The sequence below is a fragment of the Somniosus microcephalus genome, chromosome 19, assembly GCF_052327205.1.
Source record: "Somniosus microcephalus isolate GS21.2 chromosome 19, FLI_Smic_1.0, whole genome shotgun sequence".
Taxonomy (NCBI): Eukaryota; Metazoa; Chordata; class Chondrichthyes; order Squaliformes; family Somniosidae; genus Somniosus; species Somniosus microcephalus.
This window is the reverse complement of record NC_141005.1, coordinates 21,461,682-21,479,811: the sequence shown is the minus strand read 5'-3', so window position 1 is coordinate 21,479,811 and position 18,130 is coordinate 21,461,682. Positions and strand designations below refer to the sequence as shown.

At 43.5% G+C, this 18,130-nt stretch overlaps 1 protein-coding gene across 5 annotated transcripts in view; it reads right to left on the bottom strand.

Annotated features, from left to right (window-relative positions):
• ssh1b (slingshot protein phosphatase 1b) overlaps window positions 1-18,130 on the bottom strand; it is a 110,545-nt gene that overhangs the window by 50,880 nt on the left and 41,535 nt on the right. For all 5 annotated transcript variants that reach the window (XM_085961346.1, XM_085961351.1, XM_085961347.1 and 2 more), the window contains one exon: window positions 10,001-10,101. In XM_085961346.1, the coding sequence (XP_085817472.1) occupies window positions 10,001-10,101 (101 nt within the window). Of the gene's footprint in view, window positions 1-10,000; window positions 10,102-18,130 lie in introns of those variants that run through there.

Sequence of the window (18,130 nt, the reverse complement as noted above, 5' to 3'; positions counted from 1 at the left end):
AACGGCCCGAGAGTGGACCTGAATTAAAGCAGCAGCAGCGGCGCGAGGATAAAGAACGGCCCGAGAGCGGACCTGAATTAAAGCAGCAGCAGCGAGAGGATAAAGAACGGCCCCAGAGTGGACCTGAATTAAAGCTGCGGCAGCGGTGAGAGGATAAAGAACGGCCCGAGAGTGGACCTCAATTAAAGCAGCGGCGAGAGGATAAAGAACGGCCCCAGAGTGGACCTGAATTAAAGCTGCGGCAGCGGTGAAAAGATAAAGAACGGCCCGAGAGTGGACCTCAATTAAAGCAGCGGCGAGAGGATAAAGAACGGCCCCAGAGTGGACCTGAATTAAAGCAGCGGCGAGAGGATACAGAGCAGCCAGAGAGTGGACCTGAATTAAAGCAGCGGCAGCGGCGAGAGGATAAAGAGCGGCCCGAGAGTGGACCTGAATTAAAGCAGCAGCGAGAGGATAAAGAATGGCCCAAGAGTGGACCTGAATTAAAGCAGCGGCAGCTGCGAGAGGATAAAGAACAGCCCGAGAGCAGACCTGAATTAAAGCAGCGGCAGCGGTGAGAGGATAAAGAACGGCCCGAGAGTGGACCTGAATTAAAGCAGCGGCAGCGGTGAGAGGATAAAGAACAGCCCGAGAGTGGACCTGAATTAAAGCAGCGGCGAGAGGATAAAGTGCGACCCGAGAGCGAAGCTGAATTAAAGCAGTAGCGAGAGGATAAAGAGCGGCCCGAGAGCGGAGCTGAATTAAAGCAGTAGCGAGAGGATAAAGAGTGGCCCGAGAGTGGACCTGAATTAAAGCAGCGGCAGCGGCGAGAGGATAAAGAACGGCCCAAGAGTGGACCTGAATTAAAGCAACAGCAGCAGCGAGGCTCCGATTCAAAAACAACAACAAAAAATCAAAGAGTCATGTCACAGGAGAGCAGGTAGGTGATCGGTTGGTGAGTATTACAGCTTTTTTTTGCTCTCTAAGTTAGGGAATGGGGTTAAATTAAGAGCTGAGAAACTGTAACTTGCTGGTACTTATTAAATTAATAACTTAAACTAGACAAAATAAAATAAAATGAAAATATCGATTGAATAAAAGCTTTAACTAATAAATAAAACAAGGTTAGCGATGGCAGGGCAGGTGGTGTGTCGTAACTGCAGCATGTGGGAGTTTGTAGACAGCATCGCGATCCTGAGCAACCACATCTGCAGCAAGTGTCTGCAACTCAAGGAACTTCGGCTCAGAGTTGTTGAGCTGGAGTACGAGCTGCAGACATTACGATGCATCAGGGAGATGGAGATAAGGAATAACAAGGGGCAGAAAACACTTGTGGGAGTAGTATATACGTCCCCCAACAGTAGCTATACCGTTGGACAGAATATTAATCAAGAAATAGTAGGTGCTTGTAACAAAGGTAATGCACTAATCGTGGGGGACTTTAATCTTCATATAGACTGGACAAATCAAATTGGCAAAGGCAGTCTAGAGGACGAGTTCATGGAATGCATTCGGGACAGTTTCCTAGAACAATACGTCATGGAACCAACCAGGGAACAGGCTATTTTAAATCTTGTATTGTGTAATGAGACAGGGTTAATTAGCAATCTCATAATAAAGGATCCTTCCAGTGAGTGTGCCCCGCGGTGTCCTTCCAGTGAGTGTGTCGCGCGGTGTTGACAGACACCTACTGTCCTCCTCCCTCCTTCCCGCAGGTCCTCTCTGCCTGGGTTTCATAGGCTGCAGTGTGGTCCTCCCGACCCCGCTGCTAGTCCACGCTGCACCACTCCTGGGTCTCGACCTCGCCCCTGGGCCTCATTGGCAGGATAGGTGTACCTACGTCAGCATTCTCGCGCAGGCCAACATCCCCAGCATTGAAGCTTTGACCACGCTCGATCAGCTCCGATGGACGGGCCACATCGTCCGCATGCCCGATACTAGACTCCCAAAACAAGCGCTCTACTCGGAGCTCAGATGCGGCAAGAGAGCCCCAGGTGGGCAGAGGAAACATTTCAAGGACACCCTCAAAGCCGCCTTGAAAAAGTGCAACATCCCCACCAACACCTGGGAATCCCTGGCCCAAGACCGCACAAGGTAGAGGAGAAGCATCCGGGAAGGCGCCAAACACCGAGTCTCTTCACCGGGAACAAGCGGAAGCCAAGTGCAAACAGCGGAAGGAGCGCACGTCAACCCAAGCACCCCACTCACCGGCCCCTTCAACCACCGTCTCTGTCACAGGTGGGGCAGACTGTAGGTCCTGCATTGGACTCATCAGTCACCCGAGAACTCATTTTTAGTGCGGAAGCAAGTCATCCTCGGTTCCGAGGGACTGCCGAAGAATAAAGGGTCCTCTGGGGCAGTGATCATATGATGATAGAATTTCGCATTAAGTTTGACAGTGACTTGCCTAAGTCTGAAACTAGAGTCTTAAACTCAAATAAAGCCAATTACATAGGTATGAGGGCCGAGTTGGCTAAGGTAGATTGGAAAATAGATTAAAGGTATGGCAGTAGATAAGCAGTGGCTAGCATTTAAAGAAATATAATTCTCAACAAAAATACATTCCATTGAGAAACAAAAACTCCACGGGAAAAGTGATCCATCCGTGGCTAACTAAAGAAGTAAAGGATAGCATTAGATTGAAAGAAGCAGCTTATAATGTTGCGAAGAATAGTAGTAAGCCTGAGGATTGGGAGAGTTTCAGAAACCAGCAAAGGATGACAAAAAAAATTGATAGAGAGAAAAAATAGAATGAGAGAAAACTAGCAAGAAATATAAAAACAGATTGTAATAGCTTCTACAAGTATGTAAAAAGGAAGAGAGTAGCAAAATAAACATTGGTCCCTTCGAGGCCGAGACAGGAGAAATTATTATAGGGAGTAAGGAAATGGCAGAAACGTTAAACAAATATTTTGTATCTGTCTTCACAGTAGAAGACACAAAAAGCATACCAAAAATGGTGCGGAACCAAGGGTCTAATGAGGGTGAGGAACTTAACGTAATTAATATAAGTAGAGAAAAAGTACTAGAGAAACTAATGGGACTAAAAGCCGACAAATCCCCTGGACCTGACGGCCTACATCCTAGGGTTCTAAAAGAGGTGGCTGCAGAGATAGTGGATGCTTTGGTTTTGATCTTCCAAAATTCCCTAGATTCTAGAACGGTCCCAGCAGATGGGAAGATAGCAAATGTAATGAGAGGAAGCGAGAAAACAGGGAACGACAGGCCAGCTAGCCTGACATCAGTCGTCGGGAAAATGCTGGAATCCATCGTTAAGGAAGTGGTATCAAGTCACTTAGAAAATCATAACATGATTAGGCAGAGTCAACATGATTTTATGAAAGGGAAATCGAGTTTGACAAATTTATGAGAGTTTTTTGAGGATGTAACTTGCAGGGTAGATAAAAAGGGAACCAGTGGATGTAGTATATTTGGATTTCCAAAAGGCATTCGATAAGGTGCCACATAAAAAGGTTATTACACAAGATTAGGGCTCATGGGGTTGGGGGTAATATAGTAGCATGGATGGAGGATTGGTTAACGGACAGAAAACAGAGTAGGGATAAACGGGTCCTTTTCAGGTTGGCAGGCTGTAACTAGTGGGGTGCCGCAAGGATCAGTTGCGGGGCCTCAGCTATTTACAATCTATATTAATGACCTAGATGAACGGACCGAGTGTGATGTATCCAAGTTTGCTGATGATACAAGTTAGGTGGGGCAGTAAGCTGTGAGGAGAACACACAGAATCTGCAAAGGGATAAAGATTGACTAAGTGAGTGGGCAGTAAGGCGGCAGTTGGAGGATAATGTAGGGAAATGTGAGGTTATTCACTTTGGCAGGAAGAATAGAAAAACAGAATATTTTTTAAATGGTGAGAAACTTTTAAATGTTGGTGTTCAGAGAGATTTGGGTGTCCTCGTGCAAGAAACACAGAAAGCTTGCATGCAGGTACAGCAAGCAATAAAGAAGGCAAATGGCATGTTAGCCTTTACTGCAAGGGGGTTGGAGTATAAGTGTAAGGAAGCCTTGTTACAATTGTACAGGGCCTTGGTGAGACCACACCTGGAGTACTGTGCACAGTTTTAGTCTCCTTATCTAAGGAAGGATATACTTGCCTTGGAGGTGGTGCAATGAAGATTCACTAGATTGATTCCTGGGATGAGAGGGCTGTCCTAGGATGAGAGATTGTGTAGAATGGGCCTATACTCTCTGGAGTTTAGAAGAATGAGAGGTGATCTCATTGAAACATACAAGATTCTGAAGGGGATTGACAGGGTAGATGCCGAGAGGTTGTTTCCCCTGGCTGGAGTGTCTAGAAGAAGGGGGCACAGTCTCATAATAAGGGGTAGTCTATTTAAGACCGAGATGAGAAGGAATTTCTTCACTCAGAGGGTTGTGAATCTTTGGAAATCTCTGCCCCAGAGGGCTGTGGATGTTGAGTCATTGGGTAGGATTTTTATTGTGCCGTGGAGTCAGGATTGGAGGCGTGCGGGGGGGGTTAAAATCCCGAAATCGGGGGTCCCGACACCATCCCGCCCCCAAGCCAGTTCCAAAGGAGGCGGGTACCCGACACCCCCCCCCCCCCCGGGGCGGGAAGGGATTCGTGCCAATTAACTGCCTGTTAACAGGTAGTTAACAGGCAGTTTTGAGCCTAATCCCTATTTTGAAGGTTGAAGTGTGGGATTCCCGATGGCTCCAAACCACGCCAAGTTAGAGTCATCGGGCTGAAGGGCTTGAGATGTCGGTGTTCAGGTGAGTGATGTGTGCATGATTGCAAAGGTAAGTGTGTTTGGTGTGTCTAAAGTGATTAAAGTGTAAATTACCGTTTTCTTACCTTTACAGCCTTCCTTCCTTTAGGTCCTGGGAGTCCGTCATCTCACCGGCACAGAAAGCAGAATGGCTGCGAACTGTCAAAAGTGACAGCCTGCCGCTTTCTGTGCAGGAGAGGTTTCTAACTGAGTCTGTGGAGAAGGACTCATGTTAGAAGTAAGACGGTCAGTGTTTGACAGCTTCAAACAGCTGTGAAACGCTGATATTTCATCTGTCAAAATCTCTTGACAGATGAAATTCAGTCTGTGACGTCACCTGTTGCCAGGTGGTCCTTAATTGGCCTGCTGAGCCCGCTGGGCGGGCTCAAGGTCAATCAAGTTAAAATCGCGTGGATTGGCCGCATCTCGATGGAGGCGGGACTACAACCCCGAAAGTTGTAGTCACGCCTCCAACCTGACTCCTCAATGAAAATCCAGCCCTTTGAGTATATTCAAGGCTGATGGAGATAGATTTTGGACTCTAGGGGAATCAAGGGATATTGAGATCGAGCGGGAAAGTGGAGTTGAGGTCGATGATCAGGCATGATCTTATTGAATGGCAGAGCAGGCTCGAGGGGCCAGATGGCCTGCTCCTGTTTCTTATGTTCTTAGATAGAAATGGGGAATGAGATCTTCAAAACACTGGTAAAAACCTTGCAATGTCAAGTAATGAAAACGGAATGACTTAGTCCTATTTAACCAGTAGCTCTGCCCATCATTCTCAGCAGGATAACCATCTTGGCGATCCAGCAGGTCTAAAAGAACCAGCACAGAGTGTTCTAAACATTTGCAGTTAAGATCTCAGTAAAATTTGCCCAGAAAACTGAATAATGCAATGAAAGGGATGACTGTACCACTTAGTATTAGTTACGCTAACAAGTTTTAAATTTTAGATTATTGATTGTTTTGCTTAATACAGCTTCTGTCAAAACATGAAAGATCAGCCAGTACTTCAGCAATAGCGTTGGCAGGTAAGCTAGAACAACAGAAACAGAACCCTAAAACAAACCATCAAACTGTCAGAAATCTCAATATGTTCTGTATATAAAATGATAGTAAAAATGCCAACACATAATTCATCAGAAAAAAGCCTCCTCTCCCACACTGTGGTTCATCGGCAGTAATTAAACATTGGGAAGACCGATGCCATTGCCTTCAGCCCTCGCCACCAGTTCCATCCTACTCCCTGGCCACTGACTCAGTCTGAACCAGATTGTTCACAACCGTGGCAACCTATTTGATCCTGAGCTGAGCATCTGACCACATATCCTCTACATCAAAGACCACCTACTTCCACCTCCTTAATATCGCCCATCTCTGGCCCTGCCTCAGCCCATGCACTGCTGAAGCCCTCATCCATGATTTTGTTACCTCCAGACTCGACTATGCCCTCCTGGACAGCCTCCCATCTTCCATAAACTTAAACTCATCCAAAACTCTGCTACTCATATCCTAACACACACCAAGTCCCAGTCCCCCATCACCCCTGTGCTCGCTGGCTTACATTAACTCCCGGTCCCTGAACGCCTCCAATTTAAAATTCTCGTCCCCGTGTTCCAATCAACGCCATGTCCTCACCCCTCCCCATCTCTGTAAGCTCCTTCAGCCCTACAATCCTCCAAGAACTGTGTGCTCCTCCAATTCTGGCCTCTTGTCCATCACCCACTTCCTTCACCCCACCATTGGCAGCCGTGCCTTCAGCTGTCTAAGCCCCAAGCTCTGGAATTCCCTCCTTAAACTTCTCTGCCTCTCCACCTCTCCCTCCTCCTTTAAGACCCTCCTCCAAACTTATCTCTTTGAACCAAGCTTTTAATTACCTATCCTAATGTCTCCTCCTTTGGATTGGGGTCAGTTTTTGTTCGATTACGCTCCTGTGAAGCGCCTTGGGATGTTTTCCTACATTAAAAAGGTGCTATATAAGTGCAAGTAGTTGTTGTTGTGATGACGTACCCCTGCTCATGCTATAGATGGTCTATGTATCTGATTATGACTGTAGTTCCAACAGTTATTAGCATTCCTTCACTACTATACTACCTCATCAGCACTGCCAGGACTGTATAGGTTACTGCTTGAATTTATCACTTCAGAATCATAAGTACAATATAATGATAATAATGACAGCACAGATACTTATTTCTATATTGACATAGTCTTCACAGGACTTCCTTCGGCACTGGTCAAGGAGTTCTGGCACTTCAACGGAAATTACAATTTTCCCCTTCGAGGCAAGCAGTTTTGAATACCACTGAAAATTTTTTACCTATTATTCCGTAATATTTTTAAAATATTTATTGGGAGTTAATGTCATGAACGATATCCTCGGTGACTGTGATCATGTTGCATTTTCTCTCCTCATCCTTCTCAACCGTTTCAGTGTTCGATACAGTTGATTATGCCATCCTTCTCTGAGGCTTCTCCCCTTTCATTCAGCTCTACGGTTCCATGTCTACATATCCGAATGTAACCAGTACATCAACAGAAGTGGCTTCACTTCCTTCCTCCAGTGTTACCAGTGGAGTCCCCCCAAGGATTTATGTCTTGGCCTTTCTTTCTCATCTAGATAACATTGGTAACATTATCCTCGGGAACAGATCAGCTGTCAACACACACACTGATGACATCTAGCTGTACTCCATAACACCTCTCACAACTGCCTCCATGCTGCCATACCACTTGTCCAAATTTGAGTCAAGACTTGATCGAGCTCAACATGAGGAAGACCAAAACTGGGAAAAGGGGAAGTGCAATGAGACCTGGGTGTCCTTGTGCACCAGTCGCTGAAGGTAAGCATGCAGGTGCAGCAGGCGGTTAAGAAGGCAAATGGTATGTTGGCCTTCATAGCGAGAGGATGAGCGTACAGGAGCAAGGATGTCTTGCTGCAGTTGTACAGGGCCTTGATGAGACCACACCTTGAGTATTGCGTGCAGTTTTGGTCACCTTATCGGAGGAAGGATGTTCTTGCCATGGAGGAAGTATGTTCTTGCCATGGAGGAAGTGCAGCAAAGATTCACCAGACTGATACCTGGGATGGCAGGAATGACATATGAACAGATATTGGGTCGATTAGGCTTATATTTGCTAGAGTTTAGATGAATGAGAGGGGATCTCACTGAAACTTATAAAATTCTAACAGGACTACAGACTAGATGCAGGATGGATGTTCCCGATGGCGGGGGAGTCCAGAACCAGGGGTCACAGTCTAAGGATAAGGGGTAAGCCATTTAGGACCGAGATGAGGAGGAATTTCTTCACCCAGAGAGTGGTGAACCTGTGGAATTCTCTACCACAGAAGGCAGTTGAGGCCAATTCATTAAATATATTCAAGAAGGAGTTGGATATATTTCTTAAGGCTAAAGGGATCAAGGGATATGGGGAGAAAGCAGGGACAGGGTACTGAATTTGGATGATCAGCCTGATCTCATTAAATGGCAGAACAGGCTCAAGGGGCTGAATGGCCTACTCCTGCTCCTATCTTCTATGTTTCTATGTTTCTATTCCCTCCGCCACAAACTTTACTCCCTTGCTATTGACTCCGTCTCCCTCCAGTCAACTCTCAGTCCGACTCAAACCTGTAGCAAGCTCGGCGACCTGTTTGATCCTATCCATCACCGAGACCAACTTACTTCTTCCTCCACATAGCCTACCTCCACCCCTAGGCCCCGAAACCCTCACACGCCTTTCTTACCTCCACACTCAACTATTTTAATGCTTGCCTTGCTGGCCTCCTAACTGCCACCCTCCATAAACTAATACTGATCCAAAACTCTGCCTTACACATCCTGCCCTCTACCAAGTCTTGCTCGCCCATCATCCCTATCCTTGGCTCCCTGCACATGCACACATTAAATTTAAAATTCTCAACATGGTCTACAATTCCTCCATGGCCTCACTCCACCCCATCTTTGTGGCCTACTCCAGCCGTACGTCTTCCCTCCCAAACACTCCATCCTTCTGTCTCTAGCCTTCTGTGCTTCCTCTCCTCCCTTCGTTCCACCACTGCCTCTATCCTACGTTCCAGAACTCACTGCCTAAACCTCTCCACTACTCACCCCTCTCTCCATCTCTAAAAACCCATCTCGTCACAAAGCTGTTGTTCACCTCTCCTAATCGTTCCTGTCCTTCCTTATGCCTATTTGTGAAGTGTCTTGGGATGTCTTCTTTACATTAATTGGACAGTACAAATGTAAGTTGTGTTTAAATGTTGTAGGAAATACCTTTTAAAATGGAACAAGTACAGTTGTAAAGTTTTTTTGCAAGTTACATTATAGTTATATAAAAGTTTAAATAAAAAAGCAAACACGGTAGAAATTCACTTCAGACTGTTACAAATCAATATGTTTGCAGTTATTGAAACATTATGTAATTTACTCATTTTTGTTTTGCAACTTCATTGTCTTGAATCTCTAGTGAACATATTTAGCTCTCCTCTATAGCCAGTGATCTATGGAGCTGACTCAATCATCTCCAAACCCACACTACAGATAATCTCTGTCTTTTTGTTTTCTGGCATTTTTACTTATAATATGTATCTGTACACAGAGATCCCCAATTATACTGTCAGACACAGTTACAATTGCAGCTAGGAGGTTGGAGAAGTGTATAAAATGATAAAGGGGCTCAAGAGGGTAGATAAGAGTGAAACTATTTCCTCTGGTGGGGGAATCCAGAAGAAGAGAGCATGATCTTGAAATTAGGGCGAGGCCATTTAAGAGTGTAATTAGGAACCACATTTTTATTTTTATTTTTTTTTAAATTTTTTTTAAACAAAGGGTACTGTAAATCTGGAACTTGCTCCCACAAAAGGCTGTGGATGCTGGGTCAATTGAAATTTTCAAGACTGAGAGCGATAGATTCTTTTATTAAGCAAGATTATCAAGGGATATTGATCAAAGACAGGAAAATTGAGTTGAGGTACAGATCAGCCATGATTTAATTGAATGAAGAATCAGGCTCGAGGGGCTGAAAGGAAACATAGGAACAGGCCAATGATTTTTTTTCCAAATAGTACTTTGAACAAAAAGTACTCCCCTTTGACTTCCCTTCCCATTTAAGTGAAATTGAACAGCTTAACCAGATCTGTACTATTTGTGTACTGAAAAGAAAGCATACCTAAATGAACTATGGTGGCAAATTGCAGCATTATTCACTTAATAAGCCAGGTGTCTGTTTAGCCAAAGTGGCATTTAGGAGAGTTTTGACATTAGACAGCTCACCTGCATATTTGTGATGATGGTGACACCGTGGGACCTGTGGGCTGCTTCCCTGCTGTAAAAAAAGAGCCGCACCCTTCACCGTGAAGAAACTGTCACTGAGACTGAATAAGAGACAGAACAAATACAAAGGTTAGAACAACTACTAAAAAAGATAGTTTCATGTAATTACTGTACATTATATTTTTATTGCCAACTTTCTCCCCTGCTCATTTCCTGAAGACATCTACTCCTGCTGGTGCACAGTTCCACTGTGCCAGTTGCCCGCGTTCAAATAGGCATGTTTCATGATCCTACACGGAGTGTCAACATGCTGTTTGATTGTTGCAATGGTTAATGGATTGTTGTGATGTATAATTGTATTTTGTATTGCCTAAAGTAGTTGTCTTTTCTATTTTCTTAAAGCTAGTTACAAACTGAGAATAAATGAAAATGCGGTAACAGATGCTTGTGCTCTGTTTTATTATTCATTATTATTTAGTAAAAGCCCAGTCTAGCCTGCAGCTGCATGTTTAACTAGCTGAAATCAAAAGTGTGACTTATAAAAATGACTTTTGGACTGTAGCAGGACGTTTAACAGGGAATCCTCGAACGCCACTAGCAGCTGGATCACTGAAGGGAACTTGCATCCTGACCAGCCAAAGAGATCTCCAACATCGCTAGAATAAGTGTTACTGATAGAAGACATTGCCCTCGGTCGAAATACGTGACAGCGTGTGTTCATTAAGTATAATTATGATATTCATGCAAATCAGCTAAATAATCTTTGCTCACTAAATTTGTTGAGACTAAATAAATAAGTGTGGTTGTCTGTGGGTTCGAAGTAGGATTGTAGCAGAGAGCCGAACTGTCGGGATCCGATATTGTAACTTAAAACTACTTCATACCCTTAACAGGTGTTAATCACAGCCACAGGAAAGCGGAGATGAGGTAGATGATCAGCCATGATCTTATTGAATGGCAGAGCAGGCTCGAAGGGCCAAATGGCCTACTCCTGCTCCTATTTCTTATGTTCTTATGTAAAGCCTGATGCTGTCCACTCCAGATATCTACACACAAATGAACTTTTCACTTTTTCCAAAATGTGTTACTTATAAACTTAATTTTACAGGTACTGAAAAATCTGATGAATAAACTGCAAAGTACCCTTGAGTGGATTTTATAGTATCTATTTAAAAACAGGTTTAAAACATTTTCTTGACAGAAGGGAGGTATGTAACAAGCATGAACAATTCCTTCTAAATGGTAATTGTAGCATCTGTGCTATAGCATTTTCAAACCTCATTACTGTAAAACAATGCAACATCCATTTAATACAAACACTAGAAAAGTCAATTAATATTCAAACTTATGTACTGAAGACATTCTCAATACATTATTACAAGGTAATGTACATTCTATTAGGGTAGTTTAACATGAGCCACACACCATATTTACACACTACTGTGAAGAGTTGTGTAAAAGTGAAAAGCATAGCATGAGACCAAAATTATCCAATATAATCCTTCCTTTTCTTGTGTGGGTGAAGGACTTTGAAGGTGATGAGAATTTGTTTAGTAAATGGCAATACAACTGTTCATCATTGTACAGAATCTGAAAGCTACAGGAATGAAGGCACAATGGATTAAGGACACACTACTTCATAGCTCTATAAAAGTTAGCTCACCCTGAATCAAACCTCCTCAACTAAAGTTAATATTTTGCCCAGTAGAGTGATAATTCACAGATCTAAAAAATGTTACATTAACTTACCACCGATATGGCTTTACTCATTCTTCAAAAATTGTTTATCCCCCACATACAACTGTTAGTTATCCGAGTGGCTACTCACAGAACACAGTGGCCCGCAATTTGTGGTCAGCGGTGAAGCAAAGGTGTTCACTGCTGGCCCCGAAGTAAGCTTCCCACAAAGATCTTGCGATCTCTGTGGCGAGAAGTTCGGCTTTTCCGATGTTCAGTTGAGATCAGTGAAAGTTAATGGGGAATTCCTAGTTCGAGCTGCTGTAACGTCAACAAGCTGTCTATGCAGCCAATCACAATACAGAATTCTCACAGACTGGGAACCAGGAAGTGAAAAAACTCCTTTTATTCCAACTTTTTAAAAATGTTAGAGAGCAAAACAAAGATTGGGGCTCTCACACGGGGGAAAGTTAAACCTGAAATAAAGATGAACAAACTTTTACTTTTTTTTTTTTTATAAAAGTTTTAAAAATTGTAATTTTTATTAAAATGGATACATTTGACACTCCACAAAATTTAAATGAGTTTTTCAGGGCCATAACATTGGTTTAGCAGTCAATACGCTGTTAAAACCCCAGTTACACCTAATCCAAACGGGTCTAACTTTTAATGGAGTACGTAACAGCGATACTACTGTGGAAAAGTCGAAGTTTTCGTCAGTTTCACAGATTTTCGGCTATGTTGGGGGGGGGGGGGGGGGGGCCCCCCCCACAGTGCAGCCAGTGTCGGAGCAGTGAATGACTGACCACAGCCTCAGGATTTCTGCGTTAGGATGCACACGCGCTAAATCCTGAAGTAGCTGGTTCACTGTTATTACCTACCACAAATTCAGAGCCATGATGCTTAAATGTTTTCCATCACTCCCCTGATGGCGAGTGGAAGAGACGCAATTGCTGAAGATGCTCTGGTTATGATCGGATAGCTAAGACTGGAAACAAGGCCAGTTTCCACTGAACAACAGAGGAGAGAAATAGGAGGAGAGTGTTGTCAACCATGTCAAAGGCTGAAGAGTGTTCAAGGAAGGATAATGAAGGTCACATTCTCAGAGTGTTATTTTTGAGTTTGGTTAGAGCCATTTCAGTGCTGTGGGGTGGATTCCTGATTGGAGGGATGGAAAACCAGGCATGGATCAAGCCAAGGACTTTGGGGAAGAAAGGGAGGTTGGAGTTTGCAAGGGCAGAGGGGTCAAGGGTGGTTTTTTTGTGCAAGGGGGTGATGACTCAGGTGAAAACTTCTGATCACTAAGTAGCAGTCAAACACTCAACTGATGGGTATGGCTTTTAACATTAGTATTTCATAGCAATTTCACCTCCATAACCATCTACACTACCATTTGATTTGGTAACGGCATGTTGGGTAAATCCATGACTAATCAATATATATATAAAAAATGGGTTGTAGAATGCACTTCACTGTGTTGCACGTCAGCTGGTTCTGAATTACTTGTGCTCACGTCTTAGGTTAATACTGCAAAGGGTTTCTCAAGACTCTTGACAGCAAGGTGCGGTCGACAATGTCAAAAAACTGCAGAGGTCAAGGAGGACGAGGAGGGACAGTGCACTAGGGTCCCAGTCACAGAAGGATGTAATTTGTGACTTTGATTAGGGCTGTTTTAGTGCTGTGGCAGGGGCGGAAAACTGATCAGAGAGGTTCAAACAAGGAGCTATGTGAAAGATGCGCGGATTTTGGAGGCGACAACACGTTCAAGGTCTCGAGAGGAAAGGGAGGTTGGAGATGAGGAGGTAGTTTGCAAGGACAGAGGGGTCAAGAGTTTTTTTTTTATAAAGCAGGATATTATGACAGCAAATTGGAAAAAGGGGACAGATCTGAGGAGAAACAACCATTTCCAATATCAGCTAACATAGGGGCCTGGAAGGGAAGTTGGGTGGATAGCAGTTTAATGGGAATAGGGTTGAGAGAGCAAAGAGGTGGGTCTCTTGGACAAGATTCTTGCACTTTTCAGCCACTGAACAAAAGAAGACCAAAAGTCACTGGATGCTGGTCTTTATGTGTTACAGCATATCAAGTTTGAAATATCAAGCAGTTTTCCGAGAATGACCGATACCAGATCATGTCAGAGGAGAGAAAAAAATCAATCTGCAGGGAAATAAGACTGCAGTCAAGGCCCCCTCACACTTCAACTCGGAATGCTCATTTTTCTTTGAAGCTGTAAGTTGCAAGAAATGTTTTCTTTCACAAGACATACATCATGTTAAGTTCTAATTAAAATTTTAATAGTGCAAGAGCTTAATCTATCAAAATACTATATTCTTAATTATTCAGATTAATTCATTATTTGAAAAGTGGGTTAAAGCCTACCATTTCAGCAAATCTTTTAGGGAAGACATTTTTAAAAAAGCTTTGGCACCAAAAACTAACTTCACTTAAAAATATTCAGAAATCTCCTGTGACATTGCGAAGGAGTAATCCTGGACTTGAAGTCCATTTTCCAATCATTACTGCGGTGCACCTAGGCTAATTTTTGTAAGAGAGCAAATCTACTGAAGCAGTATGTTACAGTATGACAGGAGCTTTTATCACACACCTTACTGATACCAAAAGATACAGGCCTCTCAGATCTGCAGAAAACTTAGAGATGAAAATAACTTAGTTTGCTCTTCTCAAAACCTCTTCCGTTATTAAACATGGTGTGGAGATGCCGGTGTTGGACTGGGGTGGACAAATGTAAGAACTCAAACAACACCAGGTTATAGTCAAACAGCTTTATTTGAAATCACAAGCTTTCGGAGCGCTGCTCCTTCGTCAGGTGAAGTCTGACGAAGCAGCAGCGCTCCGAAAGCTTGTGATTTCAAATAAAGCTGTTGGACTATAACCTGGTGTTGTGTGACTTCTTAGTTATTAAACATAATACACTATATTTTTGCAATACTTCCACATGGATTTTGAGCAATTGCTTAAGGTGCAGGAACTTTTATTTCCCTCCTCCTCCTGCCCCAAGGTTTTTAAGTTGTTTAACATGGTAGCAAACAATATTCTTTTCCTCCCGCTTTTCTTCTCAGTGGATTTGAAGTTCTTGCTAAAGCTGTTGTTTGTGTAGGACTGTGCCAGGGAGTTTTTTTTTCACCTATTGTCAGTTCTCCAATCATCAGGGCCTTGAACATTTGGCCATTCTCCATGGCCCAGGCCTGGCTACAATGCCCAAACTCAGCATCGAAGTGTTTCAAACATTGCCTTCCAGTCAGTGGTGAAGCCAGTGAAGCCTCAGGGGTGCGGCGTCATGACTCCTCCCCCCACCCCCCAGTCATTTTGAAGTCGGCCAGCATAATTTCACAAAACTGCCTCCATTTTGTTCCCAGGAACCTGTCTCACCCAGATTTGGCCTGCAAGTCTGTGCAGTGCCCAGATCCACCTTCGGACTAGGTATGTCGGCATTCCCTTGTTCCCAGCTCGGTCCCCTTCTCTCCAAGTTGGTCACATCTTGAGTGCAACCCCCCCCCACCCCCCCCCCACCCAGTCAGCCAAACATAACTCAGTCACTGTGCAAACATCAGTATCCCTCAGCAACATAAAAAGTGATCTTCCACAACAACTAGTTGTGGAGTGAAATGATTATTTAATGACTGAACAGTAGGAATACAGAAAAAAAAGCACTATTTTTGACCCCCGCCCCATCCTAAGCTGGCACCTCACTTATTTGTAAATTTTATGCATTGATGACATATGACAGGTTCTCAGTGCCCACCAGGTATTATAATTCCAGAATAACAGGGTGGAAACTGCAACTTCCATGATGCATCTCTCTCACCAACAGAGTTTGTCCACAGGAACAAGAAATCCCAGCCCAGTTGAAGGACCATTTTCTACCTGGTTGGCATGTGATGTGGGATGCCATGGTGCTCTCTGGGTAGTGCCACACATGAACTGAATGACAGTACATTCCCATCTCATTTCCTCTTAAAAAAGTGAAGGAAGTAGACAGAATCTGTCAACAGGAGTGTAGTTAAAATATCCAACTCTGGAATAGAAGAACTCAAACCCCAGACAGAGATAGACAAAGCATTGTGGGGAATCTTCTTGCAGAGATTTCTAGCATTAAATAGCTGATTTTTATGGGCAAGTTTAATGATTTTATTGGCCCGGATATTCCGACCCCTACGGTGAGTACGCGCTGTGTACCCACCTGTAGGGACATCGGAGATGCTGGTTTCAGGCATGCACAGCACATGCGCTGAAAACCAGCATTTCCGATCCGTCAAGAATGCTCGACAGATCCTCCGGCTGCCCTGGAGAAGGGCCTCTGCGGGCGGATAGTTCCGCTTTTTGGAGATCCTCCGCCCGCAGAAAACCCTTACAATTCTTACGCCTGGTAAAAGCAGGCGTACGGCCTGTTTTTAGCAGGATAAGAGTTCAAAAAAAGTTTTTAAAAATTCACTGATTTATCATTTAAAAGTACTTTAAAAAAAGGTAAGTTTATTTTTAGCCCCATAAAAAAACTTTAATTACTTTTTCAAAAAATTAAACTTTTGTTTAAAATACTTAATTTATTGTAATTTCAAGTCATTTTAAAAATAGGTGATTTAAAAAAAAAATTATTTAAAGTTTTACTATGTTTTTTCATTGATTTCCATTCATATATTTGGCAGGTCTTCCTGTCAAGTGTATGAAGGGAGATTCCCTTCTGTGATTGGCTCCCCATGGCACACGTGATCCCAGGGACACTGCGAACTATCTGCACCCCTGTGATACGTGGGCGCTGCGCACTTGGAGTTTGGTGAGGCCCAGGATCGGAAGCGTGTGCGTCCCAGGAGCCCTCGGGTAAGGGCGTAGATTTTTCCAGATCGCTGGCCTCCACCCGCGGGGAGGCCTCCGATTGGAAAATACGGGCTATTATTTATATGTTTCATGTGTTAGAAATGTTTAATACAGCTACATATTTAGCTAGGTCAGAAGTGAAGGTAGCATCCGAAAACACTTTGAAAACTTAAATTGATAAATGTGAATGGTTTAAGTTACAGTGCTTGATCGGGTTGCTTTTCTATAGATTGCCTTCGGATTCCTTTTTTCTGCAAATTAGTGTAGTTAAGTTTCTTATTTGGGCCAATCATACAAGTACAATACTTGACCCCCCTCCCTCCGCCGAAGCCCACCCCCTCCCCATCCTCACTTTGGGGTGCCAAATTGGTGCCTTTTGGCTGAAAGCACAACTAAGGTCAGAAATTCATTGTGTAGAGATCACTGGTCAAGCTCATAGAAACATAGAAGAGAGGAGCAGGAGTAGGCCATTCGGCCCCTCGAGCCTGCTCCGCCATTCAATGAGATCATGGCTGATCATCCAAACTCAGTACCCTGTTCCTGCCTTCTCCCCATATCCCTTGATCCCTTCAGCCTTAAGAAATATATCTAACTCCTTCTTGAATATATTTAATGAATTGGCCTCAACTGCCTTCTGTGGTAGAGAATTCCACAGGTTCACCACTCTCTGGGTGAAGAAATTCCTCATCAGTCCTAAATGGCCTACCCATTATCTTTAGACTGTGACCCCTGGTTCTGGGCTCCCCCGTCATCGGGAACATCCTTCCTGCATCTAGTCTGTCCAGTCCTGTTAGAATTTTATAAGTTTCAATGAGATCCCCTTTCATTCTTCTAAACTCCAGCGAGTACAAGCCCAATCAACCCAATCTCCTCCTACATTTTTACCTGCTGCAACACTGAATTGCACTGCTGGCTAGACATGAAAGCACGCTTCAAATAAATAATTTCTCCCCTTGCACTCTTCAACAACTAAAAGAGCTTGACCTCTATCATAGGTCTCAATGCCAACCCTTTAATACATGGAAAATTCAAACAAACCAAGTTAATGGCAGTCCAATCCACCCCAAGATGGAATAACCTTGCTTCTGGACCACGTCCGTCAACTGATGCAATCAGGATCTGAACTGCTTTGGACTTGAGAAGTTCAAACCTATTAACTTCTGCCCGCATGACATTTTCCCCAATGGGCCACCAAAAGCTGCACAAGTAATTCAATATTCAGAAGGTTGACACAATTAATCTGCAAAATCATGGTGAATGATGATCTAAAAACACAACACCACAACAAATGAGCATAAAGCTGCAACACTGCCTAATCAGTTTTACAGTCAATTAATAACTTCTCTGGAGCCTGATTCATAGGAACATGGAAACATTCTAAAGATACTCATATGCACACAAATCTAATATGCCAGAGTGGGGAAAATGGCTGTATATTTAGCAAATACGATTACATACAACTCTTCTAATATTGGTATGGTCCATGAATCGATCAGAGAGTAGTCCTACAATCTTCAAGGCTTTTAAAACTCAAGCTTTGTGCCACCCAATCGCTACTTTATAATATATTTTATCTTTTTAGAGTTTTCAACTTTGATGGAATCCTACACTACGGGCTTC